This window comes from Microtus oregoni, unplaced genomic scaffold (genome assembly GCF_018167655.1).
Source record: "Microtus oregoni isolate MIOR12 unplaced genomic scaffold, Mior012 000000F_ref0000247, whole genome shotgun sequence".
Taxonomy (NCBI): Eukaryota; Metazoa; Chordata; class Mammalia; order Rodentia; family Cricetidae; genus Microtus; species Microtus oregoni.
This window is the reverse complement of record NW_024543059.1, coordinates 91880819-91901298: the sequence shown is the minus strand read 5'-3', so window position 1 is coordinate 91901298 and position 20480 is coordinate 91880819. Positions and strand designations below refer to the sequence as shown.

At 45.9% G+C, this 20480-nt stretch overlaps 1 protein-coding gene across 2 annotated transcripts in view; it reads right to left on the bottom strand.

The window, feature by feature from the left end:
- Positions 1-4912: 4912 nt before the first annotated feature.
- Fam102b (family with sequence similarity 102 member B) overlaps positions 4913-20480 on the bottom strand; it is a 59535-nt gene continuing 43967 nt past the window's right edge. Inside the window, exons 6-11 of one of the 2 annotated variants that reach the window (XM_041653680.1) lie at positions 19148-19251; positions 13941-14036; positions 12950-13139; positions 12726-12853; positions 11388-11457; positions 4913-8471 (exon numbers count right to left, since the gene is read on the bottom strand). In XM_041653680.1, coding sequence (XP_041509614.1) covers positions 8429-8471; positions 11388-11457; positions 12726-12853; positions 12950-13139; positions 13941-14036; positions 19148-19251 — 631 coding nt within the window. In that variant the 3' untranslated portion in view covers positions 4913-8428. The remainder of the gene's footprint in view (positions 8472-11387; positions 11458-12725; positions 12854-12949; positions 13140-13940; positions 14037-19147; positions 19252-20480) is intronic. The other variant, XM_041653689.1, reaches the window with a different exon arrangement.

Sequence of the window (20480 nt, the reverse complement as noted above, 5' to 3'; positions counted from 1 at the left end):
TGTTCCCCACCCCAGGCATTTCACTTGAATGACCACACAGCTTTAAGGAAATTATTTACTTGTTTAATTTGCATGTGTCTAGTGTTTTGCCCTGCGGCTGGTGCCTGAGGGCAGAAGAGGGCATGGATCCCCTGGGAATGGGGTTGCAGTCAGTCGTGAACCACCATGTGGGTGAAGGGAATTGAACCCAGATGATCTTGGAGAGCAGCTGGCACTCTTAAACACGGAGCCATCGCCGGAGCCGCACGGTTTTAAGCATAGTAACTCAAGATGTCTTTTCTCCAATGCTTAAACTGCTCTGTGGCAACGAAGAATGTGGTTTTATAGGAGGCAGAATTTTACCTAAACATTTGCCGTAGTTTTTGCCACCCAGCAGGGCCCACATTCCCAGACTACGTGTGAAACAGGTAACCAGCCATGGCCTCCGGCTCCCGCTTCCAGGCTGGGCGGCTCTAGCTTAGCTATCATGACGAAATGCCTGAGGCAGCTAAAAAGATAAAGGTTTTGTTTCGGCTTACCGTCTCGGAGGTTCCTGTCTGAGATCATTTCTCTCTGTTGTTTGGGCCTCTGGCAAGGCAGCTCGTGGTGGCCAGATCTCTTAGTACAGCAAACCCACTCCCTTAGTAGCCAGGAGGCAAAAGAGAGGAAGGAACCAAGGTCTCAATTCTGCAAAGGCACACCCCCAGTGATGTAAGATCTTCCATGGGTCCATGAATTCCCAGCAGCACTCTCCCCCCACCCTGCCCCGGGGCTTTCTGGGAGACATTCAAGATGGAAATGATAGCAAGAACTTTGAGATATTTCTGTGATTTCACAGAAGCTTGTTTTCCCAGCATTCTTTGAGTTCAAGTTGTTTCCTTATGATCTGCACGTGAGTCCTGGTCCTTTAGGCGTCTCCCTGAGACTCTCCTAGCCGCCCCTCCTCGTGGCAGCAGTCAGTTCCCGGTCTGCTCTGACGTCTCATCTTCCCTTCTACAGCCTTTCTAGCGGGCACTGCAGCGTCCATAGTGTCCTCAGCCCTGTCAGTGGCGGCCAAGGAATAATTCCAATTAAGGCGGTTTTCTCCCCTGGACTGGGTTTCAATGACAACACCCACCATCCCTGGACCCATGGCTTGTATTCAGCAGCTGTGGGTAGCCACGGACCTAACACCAGTAACGGCAGAAGAATCTTCCAAAGACTTAAAGAGCAATGCATTTCCACCTTGTGTAGGATGCCACAGAAACATATGCATACATATATATGATGCATACATTTCTGAATACTTGAGAAAGAGAACATTTGGCCACAATGTTGAGACATCACAAGCTGGTGGGAGTTGGAAGTTCTAGAAATCTGTACAGAAAATAACACTTTTTTGAAGCCCCACATGCTGGTTATAAACTTTTACCCTCTGCAAAAGTTAACACTTCATGCCCCCTACATATTATCTACTGGGTTTTTAATGTTCCTGCTGATGTGGGCTGTCCACACCGACTTGGGCTTAAGTCAACAGAAAGTCTTTATTAGCTGGCCGCTGACTACACCAGGTGTTTGGAATCCCAGTGTAGCACTGAGCCTTTCTCAGGGTGAGTTTTTAGCACAAAACCCATGTTCTGGGTTGACATACTTCAGTTAATAAGAACAGTTAGCCAGAAGTGAAACTACAGAAATCAAAGAGCAAGTCCATTTCGAGGCTTTCCAGAACTATGGACTTTGATGGATTGGGTCTTTGTTTTTGTTTTGGCAGGTGGTGCTGTCTATGTGCTGAGTTTTACGGCCTGAACGACATTTGCATCATGGAGTCAGTTGTGCTAAGGTCTGGAGGCCCCCCTACACCTGTCAAATTGTATATACATTTTGCCTGCATCCCTTCTGCCTTCACACTGTAATTACCTTTTTCTACCCATTTCATTCTGCAGTCTGTGATCCAGGCCAGCATTAGACAATTCTGGCTAAATCAGTTTCTTTGTGCCTAGAAACACTGCATCTACATCTATTAACCGTTACCCCTGGGACCCTGGGTGTTCACTAGATGACCCTTGCGTTCCCACTGTGGTGTCTGTGTCCCGGCCTGTCTCTATGCGTACTTTATCGTGTTTTCACTTAGTTCTTCCTGGTGGGTCTTCTCATGGACCTGCCCTTTCAGAACTTTTCATTAATCCCACACAAGAAACATTTCACCTTATTCAAGCAGCTTGTGCAAAAGACTTGATACAAATTTCTTGACAGATATTTTAAAGTATTTAAAAATTACTCCTGAAAAAAATATCCAATGTGTTCCCCCCACCCCCACACTTTGGTTTTATTCCATGGAATATATGTGCAGAGGGAGGATCACTTGGGAGTCACTGCAGTCCAGTGCCAGAAGGTGGCGCACCTTTCCTAAAGCAGCTGCATATACTATAGCATTGACAGCAAAGCAAGAACACACCCAAAAACAAAGCTAGGACACCAGTTTGAGAAGACACCTCAACTTAGCCAAGCTGTAATTGCATAGGCATGTATCTGAAGCAGTTCATCAGGATGCCTTTGACTGACATTTCCTTGTTAGACAGTTTCCCACAGACCAGATATCACAGATCCAGGGAGTGTCTAAATTTGACCCTGTCCAGTTTGCTTTCTGATTGTTACATAAACACGGGTTAGATTGATTTTACCAATGGTTTCCTATGCCATTCACATGGAAACTTGCATTATGAGCTACTACTAGAGAAGTAGTTGTCTTCGCTTGATTTTTCTGCTTGGTTTTTGCTGTAGTAAAGGGTTCCTTTGGCTTATATTTCAACAGCACAGTGCATCACCATCAAGGGAAGCCATGGAGAAACACTGCTTCCTGCTCCCCATGGCTTGCTCAGCCTACTTTTTCTTTTATAAAGATTTATTTATTTATTATGTATACAACGTTCTGCCTCCATGTATGCCCGCACACCAAAAGAGGGAACCAGATCTCATTACAGATGGTTGTGAGCCACCATGTGGTTGCTGGGGATTGAACTCAGGACTTCTGGAAGAGCAGCCAGTGCTCTTAACCACTGAGTCATTTCTCTAGCCCATTTTTTTTTTTTAAAAAACAGAACTCAGTACCACCTCTCTCCAAGGTTGGGCACTACTAAGTCAAACATTAATCAAGTAAAATATGCCACAGACTAACTTGGCGGAGGCATTTTCTCAAGTCCCTCTTCCCAGGTGACTCTAGCTTGTCAAGCTGACAACAAGCTAGCTAGAACAGTGGTACATAGGTTGAAATAGGAAAAGGGAAGAAAGGAGAAAGGTCAGGAGACAGAGGAAAACCACCAGATCCTGAGAAAAATGGGAGCTGCAGGCTGAACACATAGCAGAGGTTCTGAGGGTAGGTCAGAGGTCCTGCCTGGTTTTACTATGATCTGGTACCAAGTTAACTTGTGTCCTGGGGATGGGTTCAGAGACTCTTCCCTGAAGCACGATTAATAAAAGCTGAGATAGAGAAATTGGGGTTCAACCTGAAGATCCAAAAAGTAAAGCAGCCAGGCACAGGCTCTCACCCAGACCTCAGTGAAAATGGTGATCCTGCCTCCAGGAATCTCGGAATGAGACTGAGTCTGAGCTGTTTCCTCCCATTTTGTAACTCTAGTTCTGGGATTAAAGGCATGCACCACTGGGATTAAAAGCATGTACTGTCCGGTTTCTATGGCAACTAGTGTGGCTACTGGGATTAAAGGTGTGTGTTACCACTGCCTGGCTGTAAGGCTGACCAGTGGGGCTGGGATTTCAGGCTCGGGCCACCATACCTGGCTTCCCAATGTTTTACAAGATAAAGGGCTGGGGAGATGGCTCAGTGGTTGAGGATCTGATTCTGTCCCTAGGGCTTTCAAGTCTTCTGGCCTTCACCAGTGCCACACTGACATGTGAACCCCACACACACAGATGAAAATAACAAAAATAAAATCTTAAAAAAAGATTAAGAACATCTAGACTTTTGAGATACTGCTTTTTATTGAACATGTATAAGATCCACTTTTACATTATTACAAACATTTTACAAACAAAAGTTTATTTTGTTATAAAACATTTCCTGGATTTTATCACCATATAGTTAAAACATAAGACATAAAATATATAAACATGAAGGTCATTCTCCAAGTATTAGAACAGAATACTGACGGAATCACTTCATTTTCTTTTATCAGCGCTGAGGACCAATCCCAGGTCTTGTACATGCTGGAACGTTCCTTACCGCTGAGCTATTCCTCAGTTACTAATAACGCTTTTTCATAAACAGTCTGTGTAAACTCCAAATGACTGAAATAATATAGAGGAAGGTAACCCTCAAGACAGATTGTCAAAATTCATCAAATTCTTCTATAGTCTGTCTTTCCTTACACTGAATTTGCCCAATGAATATTGGCGAAAGAGTTAGATAAGATAAACAGACACATTGGAAAATACAGAACACATTGCAAATCAAAATTTTTATCAGCTTTGTCTTATGGGGCGACATATTACCATATGGTAATCCCATATTACCATTTAAAACAGTTGGTGTATACGTCTTCTGATGAAGGGAATACGGCCTCATTTCCAGGGCAGTCCTAACTTAGGCGGACTACAGGAGTATCTATCTCCTCTGCTAATATTATGCGCAGCACCTAGCTAAGCCAATACGCACAGCGACCTAATGCAGTCCCAGCTACCCTACTCGGTTATATTCAGAAGACGTACCATCTAAGAGAACTGGATTTCTGAATTGCTTGCATGAAAGACCTGTAGAGAAAACAACACAATCCCGTCATACAAGCTCACTGTGTCTCTCGGAGATTTGTGCTAAACGCGGAAGCCTAAGGCTTTGGAAATGCTTCAGAGAAATAGTTAATGAAACTGTCAGCTTATGCTTCAAAAGTGGTTTATTTAACATGGAAGTCTGAGAATCTGGAGTTGCTTCTGGATGCTTTGATCACAACTCAGTGCTGCCTGATTTTTTTTTTTTTTTGAGTCAGGGTCTCATTTTGGGCTCCTGATTACCATGGAGCCCAGAATGCCCTTGAAGTCAAGTAGATTGTGCAACCCAGGCTATCCTTGAACTCAGAGCTCCTCCTGTCTCAGCCTCCCAAGTGCTGGGATTACAGTCATGAGACTGGATTTGTATGCATTTTGGAGATTGGATGAAGATTTTTTTCCCCCTTCTAATAACAAAGGAAGTTAAGTGGTCAACTTCTGTGGCTCACAGTTTTATACAAAAAGAACAACAACAACAACAACAAACTAAAAACACAAAAACATGTAGAAAAGAATCTAGTTTGGATATTATTCTCATGGCTTTATGCTGGAATGAGATGGTGGCATTTAGGGTTGTTGGTCAAGACTTTAAGAGCAAAAGTGTTAATCTACACTAATTGTTTGTCCTCAGGAGCCTTCAATGCCACCACCAGAGGGAGCTCACATTCAAGTGTAAAGGGATGGTTCAGGACCTCCTCTGCCTTTTCCTAAGCTTCCCATCCTAGTTGATCTTGTCGCCATTGACCTTGGCACCAGACTACAGCAGGAGATGCGCTCCTGACTGGCCTGTACATTTTTCTGAACAAGGTATTTTAGATGTTCTCTTTTCGTCATGAACACTAGCTTTAGAGTGCAGGTGGTTTTTTTTCTAGGATGGAAGAAAAAAAAAAACAGTTCATACCTAAAAGTTCTCCAAGATTGGACTTGAAAATTTGGCCTAAATAGTAAAAGACTAACTTGGTAAGCCTCTACTCTCCCAAGTTTATTGTCATCTAAGCTCATAGCAGAATTAAAAGTAGACTTGGTACCTAGCCTCCTGAGAGACTGCAGGGAGAAGGATTAGGAGAGCATCCGAGCATCCCTTCAGCCCTCTGAGAGGGCTGCACTGAAATGTGAGTGCAGATCACACCCTGGACACTAGGGAAGGAGACTCCAGATTTCTGCTGCCTACAGCACCACAGCCAGTCTTTCCCCTCCTACTCAATGTCGCTACTTACTAAGTGATTTTTTTGTTATGTAGTGATATACAGGTCAAGATTATTTAGTAGCTGCTAAAAGAAAAAAAGGCTTTTAAAACAGTTTTCAAGATCTCTTCACATTTTCATTTTTCCTTTTTTGAGACAGGGTATCTATCCTACAGTCTAGTTTGACCCCTAGCTCCCTATGGAGTCAAGAACGTCCTTAAGCATCTGATCCTCCTGCCTCCACCTCCCAAGTGCTGGGGTTACAGGCGTGCACCACCACGCTCAGTTATGTGTACTGGGGACCGAACCCAGGGCTTTGTGTGGTCCAGGCAAACACTCTGTATCATTTAAAATGCCAAGACCTAATCTTGTGTAAAGTCAGAGGGCCCAAGGCAGCCAGGCTAAGTAAGGCAGCGACTCTGCCCTGATTTTAGCACCTTGTGTGTGTCTGATGAGAGGCTTCGGTGAGCCATGCTCACAGTCCAGTGTTATTAATTGCCATCTTTAGGATCCAAAATCATTTGCAGAAGTGCCAATAAAAATATAGCCTAGAAATCATAGTTTTAGAATAGAAAAGTATGCTTTTAAAATTGTCAGAATAAACATCTCTAAATAATATTAGTTAACACGCCCTTTGATCTTTTTGTAGCGTACAATGGATCTGCCCCCTTGTGAAGCATGTCCTCACCTATTCAGATGTCATCTTCCCTGGGAAAGACGTCCATGTCAATGCCCCAGCCTCCAAACATGTCCTAGCATGATTCAGAAAATCCTCTCTCAGTATTCACAACATTCTAACACGGGAGTCATCTGCTTATAAACCTCAGCATCTGTTTGTAACCACGGTTTTGGATTAATGTAGACTACCTAATTCTTGAATATTAAAATGCAAATTCTAACACGAATAATTCCACTTTTTTTCCAAACTTCCCAATCTGGATATTCAAACATAACTCTATTCTTACTTTGTCAACATAAAAGGATCTTGGCCACAGTAAGTCTGTGCTGACCTACTGTGTGATCAGACATGATTGCGAAGGTGGGTGCCGGGATATTGCTGGCTCTGTACCATCCCATGCTTCTCTTCAGCGAAGGGAAGTTTAGCTCTTTCTACACGGGTACTGTCAAAATCAGAAACACCACAGCTGTGTGCTTGCTGGTAACAGGATCCAGACTAGATATTTGCACCCTAAAAGCTGTAGTAGAGGTATGTTACAGTCTACGCTGGCTTCACACAGCTCAGCTCTGACACAGCAAAGAAAACAGTCTCTGGTCAAAGAGGCTAAAACAGGAACATGCCAGTCTCATGGCATCAGTGAAATCCGGCAGCCGCTCAGACGTCTGTCCATTAGCACGGGATGGTAAGTGTCAGTTCGCGGAAGTCTGAGCATCTCAAAGTCTTCCTTCTGACTGCTGAGCCCAGTAAGTCTCAGCACTGGATGGATCATAACTGAGCTTTACTCCAAGCTCACCTACAGTAGCTGACATCCTGATCGTTAGTAAGCTCACCTTGACTCTTACAGGGAGCGGCTGGGGCTTTTGCAGCCCATGTGACAGTAACGACAGGGACAATATTCGCCCCAGAGACACAGGCTCAGCGCTCCTTCCGTCCAGCTGTCTCAGACTTGGGCACACTTGCCCTTTGACTTACGTCAGAAACATTTAGAAATATGAAGTACTTAAAGTATTTAAGTCCAAAAGCACAGACACCCACCTTCTGTCAACTGTTGGGTAAAGGCGTTAATACACTTAGGACAATGCTATAGGTAGTGGGACATGGAAGATTTACTTAATAGGAATTGCAGTTATTTGGATAGCATTTATGGGTTTAAACTGACCTCTTACACTGTGTCTCTTAAATGTAAAATTTAAACACAGCCCAGAGCTGTTGAGTGCCCCTGCCTTGGATTTTTATGTTGGGACACCAAAATCACACTCAAATGTGCCCAACGCCATCCTCCTCCAAAGTGCCTTGAAAGGACAAGCAGAAGGCCAGTGTGGTGGCTTTAACAGGCAAATGTCCGAAGTTTCTTCCCTTGCTCTCTTCCTTACTCTGCCCCACACCCCCTTTCTGTAAAACTTGAAAACAGAAAGCAAAACCCTTCAATTGTTGTAAATCATGCAATTAAAGTTGATTACATAAAAATTTGAAAAAAAGTAAAATCAGATGGGGTGCTGAGGCAGACCAGGCCTTTACCCTCCATTCCCATGCTCCCTCGGTGGGTGATGGCTGGGTACAGATGCTGGGGTGTGCTCTGCTCCGAGAAGGGTGGGTGATGGCTCCGGACAGATGATGGGGGGGTACTCTGAGAAGGGTGGGCGAGTGGCTCGGTACGGATGCTGGGGGGTGCTCCAAGAAGGAGCCAGCATTGCTTTCCTCTGCACGGATGAACTTTGCTTTGAAAACGGGTTCATTGCTTTTCTCACATGCTTGACTAAAACCCCTTGAAACACCTGGTGTCCACAGTTCACATCCCCAGGGAAGCGTCTGTCCACCGCCGGCATCCCCTCTAGCGTTTGATCACTACCTGCTCGTAGGCTCCAGATCCGACCCTGAAACAGCAGTGAGGGAATGCTTTCAGAATTCGAACTGTAGAGGTGCTGACTTAGGGATACATTTCCCCCAGGTACACCAGGTGGTTTCCCCCCATCTCTTTCTCTCCCTTCCTCCTTCCCACTTCTCTCTTTTTGAGACAGTTTCTCCCTGTAGCCCTGGCTGTCCTGGAAGACCAGGCTGGCCTTGAACTCAGAGATCTACCTGCCACTACCTACTGAGAGTTGACTTTGAAGGTATGTGCCATTACTACCTGGCTCCAGGTGGTTTTCTACTGAGTTTGTTTCTACAAGGGTTAAAGGTTTCCCCACAACTCTGTGTAGAACACCGTGACTGTCCCCAGCTCCATCCATTCCCCACAGCTCGGTGCAGAAGACTGTGACTGTCCCCAGCTCCATCTGCTCTCCTCTGCATAGCTCAGCTGGAAGCTGTTTCCTCAACTCCCCTGTGGGTAGGTGTGGCCGTGTGACTAAGTTTTTCAACAGGAAACACAAATGAAGAGATAAAGCAACTTCTGTCTCTCTAGCATACAAGAAATTCTTACCCTGGGTTGGTAGCTACCTCCCCCCCCCCCCCCCCCCCCAGTCCAGGAAGGTGAAATAAGTGTTTCACTTTTGGGGGACAAAGCTGCATCATTGGCCTGGCCATTGCATTCATGGGTTTCTGTGCTACAGCCTTTGCTATAATATGTCAGGTATGAACTGACCTCTAATAACGAAATGTACTGGAAAACTTAATTTACAAGCTTTGTGAATGAAACCATCCTGAGACAGCCTATTTAAGCAACGGCCTCATCCACAGAGACTTTCTGTCTGTTCTTAGGACTTGGTTCTGTGAAGTCAAGGATGGAGCATGCAGCCTCCTGCTGTTGTTTCTTGTTTTGTCAGAGGAAGGGTTCTCACTGTCTTTTAGACGGCAGCTAGCTTTAAGCTTTTGAGTGGGCCCTAATTCTCCCTTTTCCTGGAAGCATCTTGGGTGATCAGAAGAACTCTAGTTGCGGCGCTGCATGGAGGTGAGGGTCTCACTGCTGAAAGTCATTGGTAGGTACCTATTTCCTCATTTGTCAAGGTATCGGAAACCCCTCCCCTACACTCGATGCTTCACTCTGAGTACAGAGTTTAACAATCCTGGAAGCAACCACTGTGGCTGCTGGACTCACCCCTTAGAGGCCTTATATGAGGTGTTTGTGGTATGCCTTTTTCCTCTAGGTATAATATGACTATCCCATTCCTTCCCATCACACAGCAGGGATAACCCTAGCACTGTAGTCACGGCAACGGAATAAGCCAATACAGTGACAACAGGTCTATAGGAATGGGAATATGGTTGGCCTTTTAATATTTAGCTTGTAGAAGGAAGGGAGGGTCACAAGACTGTCACCTGGGATTCCATCGACCATTCCCTCCTCCGTGTGCTCATGGGAGACGCTAGGGTATATAGGGGGTGGGGGACTAACTGAAGTTGGGCTTCTTGGGGGCTGTCAGCCATGATGGAGTACAATGTCTTGGCAATGCAGCCGATATGAGTCACCCTGGCTTTTGTAAGCCTGGGAAGCTCACTGGTTCACCAAATGGGTAGAATTGTCAGTTTGGTCTGTTGTTGGGGCTGTATCTTAGCTTACAGAAGAGAGGAACTGGCATTTGAATGTCAGAATACGAGAAGGAAGCATGTGTGTGTGGGAAGTAATGGTTGGAGAATTTCAAATCCGGGAAACCTATACGCACAGCTATCCAAGAAGTTCAGCGAAGCTGAAATGAAATAAACAGAGAGCAACACACCCAACAACATCTCACGCCAGCTTCTAAGAAACCAGTGACAAAGAGAAAATCTTTCTGGGTGTGGTGGCATGTGCTTTATTCCTAGCACTCAGGAGGCTGTGGCAGGTGGATCTTTGTGAGTCTGAGGCTATTCTGGTCTACACAGTGAGTTCCAGGCCAGTCAGGGCTATACATTGAGACCCTGCCAAACAAAACAAAACAAAACAAAACAAAATAGAAACAAGCAAACAAAAACCTCTTAAAAACATCCAGATAGGGGCTGGAGAGATGGCGCTGGAGTTAAGAGCCATTCCTGCTCTTCCAGAGGACCTGGGTTTGGTTTCCAGCATCTACATTGGGTGTCTCACAACCGTCTGTAATTCTGCTTTAGGATATCCAATGCTCTCTTCTGGCCTCTGAGGATTATCCCCTACTCCCCCACATGGCATATATACACAGACACACACATGAAAAAAAAAATCTTTAAAACAGCCAGATAAACAAGTTACATAGAGAAAATTAAAAATGGAAACGGAAGCAGACTTCTGGTTTGAAAAAAGTGAAATATCCCTAAGGTCTAGAAAGGTTGCTAACGACAGGTTTGCCGCTGAGTGGGTGTGTACAGCTGCTCACACAGGTGAGGGCACTGGCTGGAAATGCTTTCTTTGTCCCGTCTAAAATAGTAGACAAAATTCTGTTCTAGATATTCTTTTATGTTAATATCTGCCAAGTGTTCTATTTGTCCAATATATTTAAATAAAGGAACCACCTATCATAGACTACAATGGTGAAGACATCCAGGGAAGGAAAGAGTCTCAGTAGTAACCGGCTCTCTTCAGGGGGTGCAAGCATTTGCTTACTTCAGCCTCAGCATAACGAAAACTGCAGCCTTCCTCCTTTACTTGCAATTGTTCTTCGGGGGAGCCCAGGCTGGCAGCACACTTGCTGTGTAGCTGGGGATGACCCTGAACTCCTGAACTTTCTGCTTTCACTTCCCCGTACTGGGAATAGGAGTGAGCCAGGATACTTGCTTATATTGCCCCTGAAGCTGAATCCAGGCTCCGCTCTTGCTAGGCTCTTCCAAACCAAGCTATGTGTCCTCTCCTCATGGATTAAGACACTGTGTTTTGGCAGAGTGTTATGTGGGGGGTGACATACCTATTTGGAAGGTGATGGCTGCCAAAGGTTGTGCTTCCTCCAGGCCCCACAAATAACCTGAGTCCTTCTTCTGCAACACATATATTACAATGCTTGTTAAACATACAGTTCTCGGATGACTGTCAGAAAACACACATATTGTAGAAATCCACATTTTACACTGACTGAAGGTATCGAAGCTCTGAGAGAGACAACTGGAAGGCGGCCTATGGCTCCTTCTCACCAACTTCCCCAAAGCTCTTTTTCTTTGAACATCAATGACAGCTCTTTCTCTGCATTTTCATGCCGTTTAATTGTTTCTATTTCCAGCCAGTTCCACAACCAAACAGTCCACTGTTAAGTGTTCTCTATTCCACCAGCCTGAGTAATTGCACCTTTCAAGCTGGTGGCAAATAAATTCTCTGTTTCTGCAGGAAATTTGCAGAGAGAATTCAGGATTCTATTCTCCCCTGTTTCAAGACCACCACCGCAGCCCTCCAAACAGGGTCAGGGACCTGGCACTCAGAAAGTATACAGACACAAAAGGTTTCTTTAAAATTGATCTTTGCTCCCCTCCCCAACCCCAGCTGTGGGAACTGAACCCAGGGCCTCCTACATCCTAGGAATCTGCTGTACTACTGAACCACACCCACTTCAGCTGAGGTCTTCACTAAAGTTTGTCCTTTGTCCAGCGTCACCGGCCTTTGTCAGAGACAAGCTACAAAACTCTCTTTGCTTTGACGGACACGGGGCTGACTTTTCAGACATGCAGTAGCAGCCCGATCGCGTGCGCTGACACAGGTGTGGACCACATCTATTCTCCACCCTGACCGCGTGCGTGGACACAGGTGTGGACCACATCTATTCTCCACCCCGACCGCGTGCGCTGACACAGGTGTGGACCACATCTATTCTCCACCCCGAGCGCGTGTGTGGACACAGGTGTGGGCCACATGTGTTCTCCACCCCGAGCGCGTGTGTGGACACAGGCGTGGACCACATCTATTCTCCACCCCGAGCACGTGCGCGGACACAGGTGTGGGCCACATGTGTTCTCCACCCCGAGCACGTGTGTGGACACAGGCGTGGACCACATCTATTCTCCACCCCGAGCGCGTGCGCGGACACAGGTGTGGGCCACATGTGTTCTCCACCCCGAGCGCGTGCGCGGACACAGGTGTGGGCCACATGTGTTCTCCACCCTGAACGCGTGCGCGGACACAGGTGTGGGTCACATCTATTCTCCACCCCGAGCGCGTGCGCGGACACAGGTGTGGGCCACATCTATTCTCCACCCCGAGCGCGTGCGCGGACACAGGTGTGGGCCACGGCACTAGTACTCATCCGTTCCCCACACACCTTCGGCGCTGGAGTCGAGACTGAAGTCTTGACTTTGCAGGATTTTCTCCACGATGTCATCAGCATCCACTCTGGTGTCGTCAACCCGCTTCAGCTGAGATTCAACAGAATCCTGCTTCACTGGGCATCTTTGAAAAGAAGCACAGTTGTTTCCACCTTCCGTATTGATTACGTTATGAAAATTAAAGATGTTTTAAACATAGAGTCACCACGTGAGAGGGTACCTGGAGGCTTTCTCAGAAGCGTCGTCTTCTTTATCGGCTGGGTCGAGAGCCGGCTCGGCTGTGGTTTGCTCATTTTCATCACATGGCTCCAGGATGCTTTCAACTCCTGTCGATGTGCTGCCCACGGAGGTATTTCTTCTGTGGCAGAACTCGGAGAAACTGGATGACCGAGAGTGACCCGTGCTATACCCTGCCGGAGGACAAGCCACTGTGAGTACGTTAACACTATTAGACACACTCAGGCTAACTTTTTCTTTCTGTATGTGCACGCATGTTGATATGGGTGCACACAGATGTGTGTGCAGATGCACGCGTGTGAGTGTGTGTAGGAAGGCCAGTGGTTGATGGGGTATTCTCTTTCACTGGCCACCTTATTTTTGAGAGAGGATCTCTCACGGAGCTTAGAACTTGCTGGCTTGGCTACAGTGGTTCCCGAAATCCTTCTGTCTCTGTCTTCCCAGTGCTTGGATTACAGGCATGAACTGTCGTGTCTGACTTCCCTGTGAGTGCTGGTGACTGAACTCAGGTTCTCATGCTTGTGTGACAAGCACTTTACTGAACCATCTGTCATCTCTGAGATGCAATTTCTTTATCCTACACCACAGTGGTTTCAAGTTTATTACTGAATTTTATTTTGTTTGAAGACAGGCACCTGCTATCCAGTAAGCAGAGGCTGGCCTTGAACTTGCCATCCTTCTCTCTCCCAGTCTCTCCATCGCTAGGTTAACAGGTGTGTTCTACCACATCTGGCTTCAAGTCCCTTTAGAACAGTGGTTCTCAACCTGTGGGTTGCAACCCCTCTGGCAAACATCTATCTCCAAAAATATTTAAATTATGGTTCGTAACAGTAGCCAAATTACACTTATGTAGCAACAAAAATGATATGGTTTCAGCCAACATGAGGAACTACATTAAAGGGTCCCAGCATTAGGAGGGTTGAGAGGCACTGCTTCAGAATAATAAGGAGTGGGATTCCACTGTGGGCCACTACCTGATACTTTGGACTGCTGGCTTGCATAGCTTGATGTTCTAGAATGTCCCCAGGCACCAAGTTCATCTGGAACAGAGGCACTCTTTGCTGAAAGATCTGCAACAAGTCACGTGATGTTATTATTACTACCAAGTCAATGTCCAATTTGTAGTCTAGCCTGCAGATTTTATTTCTTCGCAAGTTTATAACCAAGGAAAATGAATTATAAAGTGACAGCTTCCTTCAAGTTGGTACAATGAAAACAAGCACATCACAAGAGATGAAAGAATACTTGAACACCTCAGTTCACTGCAAAGTTAGGCTCTTTTACAATGTTTATAGCAGTGTGTCTTAAAACCATTAGCTGTGTGTGTGCGTTCAACATTTCTCTAATAACTCAGTCTTATTCTTGCAAATTCTCATGAAACTGATGGATTTTGGTGTTTTTATTCTCATGTATGTATGTATGTATGTATCTGACATATCTGACAGTCTCATATAACTCTATCTATCTATCTATCTATCTATCTATCTATCTATCTATCTATCTGACAGGGTCATATGAGACCCCAGGTATCCTTAGACCCACACCGTAGCTGAGGCTGACCTTCAACTCCTGACCCTCCTCCTTTGATATCCCAATTGCTGGGATTACAGGTGTGCAACACCATGTCCTGCTACTTTAGTGTTTTCTGTTTTGTTTTTAGGTGGTATTGAGATTTACATCTTCAGAATTCATTGGTAGTGAACTAAAGGTACTTTACTGCTCCAATGGCAGTTTTCCTAGCGCTAGTCTATACAGGGGGGCAGTGCTGTAACTTAGCAACACAACATAGGGTGTACTACCCAGGATGACAGTTCTTAAGAAACTGGTCTCAAGGCTGAGGATGACGCAGCTATTTAGAGCAATGGCTGCTCTTCCAGAGAACTCGGGTTCAGTTCCCAGCATCCACATGGCAGTTCACTACAACCTATAATTCCAATTCCAGGGGGAACCAATACCCTTTTCTGGCTTCTATAGACATTGCGTGCATATGGTGTGTGGATATACATACAGGCAAAACACCTACACACTAAAAATAGAATAAACAAAAATTCAGAAATAAAGTTAAAAAAAACCTGATGATAGCACATAGTTTGAAAGTTAACAGACAAAAGCAGTCTCAGCACTGTTTCTAGTAGCCCTCAATCATGTATTTGTACACCTGGTCAAGCTCCACAGAAGACGGAACTGTGACTGCTTAGCATCAGAGTAAAACGCTTGGAAACCGGGACTGTCGTTAACTTAGGAGAAGGGAGGCAGTTGCTGGAGCTTCTCTAAATGAGACAGATGGTGCACAGTCCAGCCAGCAGATGCTGCCGAACATGCAGGCCACTGGTCCTCTGCAAAGATTTCTCATGTCCAGGCAGACTGCAAGGGCCCCATGGATCTACAGCAGCCCTAAATCCGAAGGCTAGCTCCAACAAAATCCTCCCCAGCAGACAGTTCATAGAGATTCCTGTACACCCCAAAGTCCACCCCAGTGTTTGGCTCAGATCTCAGCCATCTGTCTTCTAGTTTCCAAACTGCATTCAATCCGTATAAAAATTTATTAAGCTCTTATCAAATCAGTTGTCTGTGGTATAGATTAAACTGAGGCACTGGGCACACGTTCAAAATTCAGAGGTAGAAGCAAATGTGTCTGGTATTACCAAAAGAAGGTATTAAGGGCTTCAAAGGCCCGTGCATGTAATACTACGTGGGAGGAGACCTCGGAGAGGAGGCTAGCCCAGGATCTTTCAGCTTGCTGAGGAGGGAAGGGCACAGGGCACGACAGGCCGGTAGAGCAGCGAATGGTTTGGTGAAGCTGGCACACGGAGCAGCGGGGAGATGACCCACAGGAAAAGAGGCCGAAGGCGAGCACAGGGCAGCTGATGAAGACCTTTCGGTGAGCTGAATGAAAGACATACTTGAATGACTGTAAGCCTGCATGCCACTGCGGGCTATGCTGTGTGAAGATCACTCCAGGAAAGCAAGTTGGGGTGAAGAGTGAAGGGTTTTAGTGTAAGCCAGCTGGGAGTGAGAGATGGCGGAGTGTGTGCCAGGATTCCTGAGCAGGAGGAGGAAGAGTCAGGCAAATCTGCGCTGAGCCTGTGATACTGGCAGGCAATGCTCATCACATTCTGACCGTCCCTGGTCTATGTATAGAGACTGGATCACAAAGGACCCACAGTCTGGCCGGGGAGAAAGATGAGCTCATAGACTTCACTAATAACACGCGGCCTGAAGTGGACCTTCCCCAAAACACTTGGAAACACATATTCATGAGTGGAAAGTATTTAACGCACTTTATACAATCACATCATATTTATGAGACAGTTAAATCCAGGGGCGTAGAGGACATTGCCCAGAAAATGAAGTAGAGGGGACCACCCCCTGTGGAGCAGCAACGCTGGAGAGGAGGTGGGGTGTTTTTATGCCCAGTTTATGTTTTCTGAGGACTGGGGACTGAACCCTGGCCTCAAGCACACAGACAAATGCTCTACATCACAGATACGGCACTGCCACTTTAAGGAAGTTTCTCTTTAATTTTTGTTATTGAGAATTTCATGCATGCGCATAATGTTCTGACCAAACCCACCATCTATTCGTTCCTCCCCAATTCCTCTTGTACTTCTCTATCACTTTTCCCACCAACTTAACATACTCTGTTCTGAAACCCACTGAATCCACTTGGTGCTCGCTCTATGTGCATAAGGGTAGGACCAGCTACAAGAGCATGGGCAGCCTCTGAGCGGCCACACCCCTGAAGAAAACTTCCTCTCCCTCCACCAGCAGCCTGCAATTACTAATGGGTTCTAGGCTTTTAAAAAATTCATTAATTGCCGGGCGATGGTGGCGCACGCCTTTAATCCCAGCACTCGGGAGGCAGAGGCAGGCGGATCTCTGTGAGTTCGAGACCAGCCTGGTCTACAGAGCTAGTCCCAGGATAGGCTCCAAAGCCACAGAGAAACCCTGTCTCGAAAAACCAAAAAAAAAAAAAATTCATTAATTTATTTACTTATTTAATTGTGTGTGTGTGTGTGTGCACCACACACGTGGAGGCCAGGCCAGGTGACAACTAGCTAACTTGCTAGAGGCAAACATCTGCTCCCACCAGGGATTCCTAGGGGTTGAACTTAGGTCATTAGGATTGGCAACAGGCATCTTTACTCACTGAACCATCTTCCTTGCTCTAGAAATCCCTAAGGAGCAAGAAGAGCAAAGGTGCCGAAGGTAGGAGACAAGGGAAGAGAAGACGCCAAGAAAGAACTGAATTAGTGGCTGAGTCAAACGAGAACAGGAAAAAGAGCGACAGGATCTGGCGATCTGTAGACATCAAGACAGGACACAAACCACACTGTAAATGAGTTTACCAGCGGATGGGCAGCAGGGTGGCTAGCTCTCACTGTAAGTCTGACTGGACCAGGAGTCACCTAAGGGCATGACTGAGAGGGGGTTTCCAGAAAGGTTTAACTGTGGAGTGAAAACCCACTCCGACTGTGAGCAGAGCCTGAGCTGAGGTCCTGGACCGAACAGCAAAGAGAAAGAGGAAACCAGCATTTATTTATCTTTCTGTTTCCTGACTTGGGGGTGCAATGTGACCAGACACCTCCCTTCCCACCATGACTTCCTCACAGTGACAGACTGCACCCCCTGGAACCGTGAGACCAAACACCCTTCATGTTCTTTTATCACAGTAATGAATCCAAGAAGTACTGGTTTCTCGAAGTTCATCTACATAACTGGGATGCATGCGTCAAAAACGCACTCTCTTGATGATACGTCTCCATGTCTGTCTGCCTTCTTGCCTGTCTGTCTATCTATCTAACACTGGACTGCTGTAGTCTAGAGGACAACAGGAGATAGAGAAGATGGATATATTACAATTATAAGGATAATAAGGTCCATGTTATATTTTCTCAGTATAGCCAACAGCTCGGGATATTTAAGGGCTGAGTGAGGAGTTAATGGGAAGATTAACAGTATCCATAAGACTAGCTGATCCTAAATCAAGAAATCCATACCCAAAATTATTTATAAGAAACCCCATCAATGCACATTTGAAAAGGTAGTGTAAATGTTAATTCTAGCACTTCACCTTTCTTTATAACTATACACCCTGTTCCTCGTGTCCTTTTCCTGCGGCTAGGTTGGCACCTTGCCTACCCTGCTTTTAGCAACCACAGTAGATTCTGCCTCTGCTGGAAGATGTCTAGGGAAGTGGGCTCAAAGTGTGCTTGGAACCACCACCACCAGCAGCAGCAGCAGCAGCAGCAGCAGCAGCAGCAGCAGCAGCAACAGCAGCAGCAACAGCAGCAGCAAAAAAGCTGAACTGATGTACATTAGAAAGTTCCAGGCACCATCCTGGATTGACCAAATCCCAAACTGGCTGCTGGTGCTAGCAGTATGTTTTAACGCGCTCCGCCCCCAGGAAAATCCAATGCACAGTGAGGCTTGAGGAGCAAACCGAAGGGGAAGAAGAGCAGCACCAAAGAGTTGACAGGCGGATGTGCCCAGCATGAGGGAGGAACGGGAAAAACTGGTGGTTCTTGTGTTTGGGAGGAGGAGATGCAGTCAGTGAGAGACAGTGTTAACACAACATTCAGTTGCCGGTGTCAGAGCAGATTACCTTAGACAAGGAAGGAAGAAGTCCTGGCTCAGCCAGTACACTAGCTGGTACATTTCAAGTCATGAGTGCATGCATACACAGTTACCTGTGGGTGGGTTGGAGGAATTTTTTTACATTTATTTTTGTGTATGTGTGTGTGTGTGGACATGTATGTGCCACAGAATGCGTGTGGAGGTCAGAGGACAACTGGTTCTCTCTCTCTTTTTTAAAAATTTTTATTTATTTTATGTATATGAGTGTCCTACATATGTATACCTTTATACCAGAAGATGGTACCAGATCCCACTAGAGATGGTTATGAGCCGCCATATGGTTATTGAGAATTGAACTCAGGACCTCTGGAAGAACTCTTATGAGTTAAGCCAGTGCTCTTAACTGCTGAGCCATCTCTCCAGGTCCTGTTCTCTCCTTAAACTGTGTGGATTCCAAGGATTAAACCCAGGTCATCAGGCTAGGTGGCAAGCACCCTGACTTGCTCAGTCATTCTGCCAGCCCCTCAGGGTTTAGGAATCGATTAGAAAATTAAGTAGTATTGTTTTTCAGAAATTAAAGACTCAGGAAGCTATATACCCATACCTGCTATTCCGAGATGCACCTTGAGAGTCTCTCCACCTTTCCTATCCTCTTCCAAAGACTCTGATTCTCCAGCGATCGGGATCGACATGGATGTGGAGGGAGGCCTGTAAATAGACGGTGTAGGGATCAGATCTTGAATCACGTATGAGCTTGAAGGTCTGAACTACGGTTAGACTCACTGTGTGGTCAGTACCTGGCCTTAGAGAGCTGTTTATGAGAGTTAGCTTTTTGAGGATGAAATAAAAACCATTAAATGATCCACAAGCGTCCTTTAGAACCCTAAAACCCAAATAATAAATGTGGAGGAGATTTTTACATAAAGATCTTATTTTTATCTATGCACATGTGTGTGCATGCACACATATGCAGGTGCCTGCAGGGACTGAAAGAGGTGCTGCTGGATCCCATGGAGCTATAGTTTCAGATGAGTGTGGGCCGCCTGATGTGGGTGCTGGGAACTGAACTGTGGTTCTCTGCCAGTGCTCTTAACCACTGAGCCATCTCTCCCGCCTGTGGGAAAAGGCTTTCACACAATAAAATACTGGGAACAGAAAAAGCCCTGCCTCGTGGAGTTCTGGAGAGTGAGAATCCCATACGGTGTCATGGTCCTATACTATCAGCACTCAGGAGGTCAAGGCAGGAGGACCAGAAGTTCACGGTCATCCTCAGGCACGTAGCAAGCTGGATACCAGCCCGGGCTATGTGAGCCCCTTCTTAAAGCAAAGGCAACTCTTCAATAGTGCCTCTGGGACAAAGCTCAAATTCCACACTTGACAACCAAGGCTCTTTACAGTCCGACTTAGGCCAACCTCCTTGGTTACCAATAGTTGTATTTTGATTTTGTTGTGATATTACTGGGGTATATTTTTTGAGACATGATCTTGCTCTGTAGACCTGGCTGGCTTGGTAACCCGTATGTAGTCCAGATTGGCCTTGAACTCATGAAGATCCTCCTGCCTCAGTTTTCTGAGTGCTAGGATTCCAGGCTTGGACCACAGGGCCCAACTGAGTTATGTGTTTAAAAAAAAAAAAACATAAAGAACTTGCTTAAAAACCAAAATAAAACTCCACTGAGCATTTCACAGGAAAAACACATAAGAGATTCATGCAAAGAACAGAGTCTCCAATAACGGTCATAAATCACCAGTGACTGCTTTGAGCTTTCTGCAGGCCTCAAGTCTTAAATATCAGTGGTCTTTCCTTCCACAGGTGATTACAGCCATAACACCCCTAACGCTACCATGACTCCTGCCCTGCTGTCTCAAAGAACTGGGAGTCATTTCTACTGAGGGCTCTAGGAGAGGGGCAATTAGCATTCAGACAGAAGAAGCTG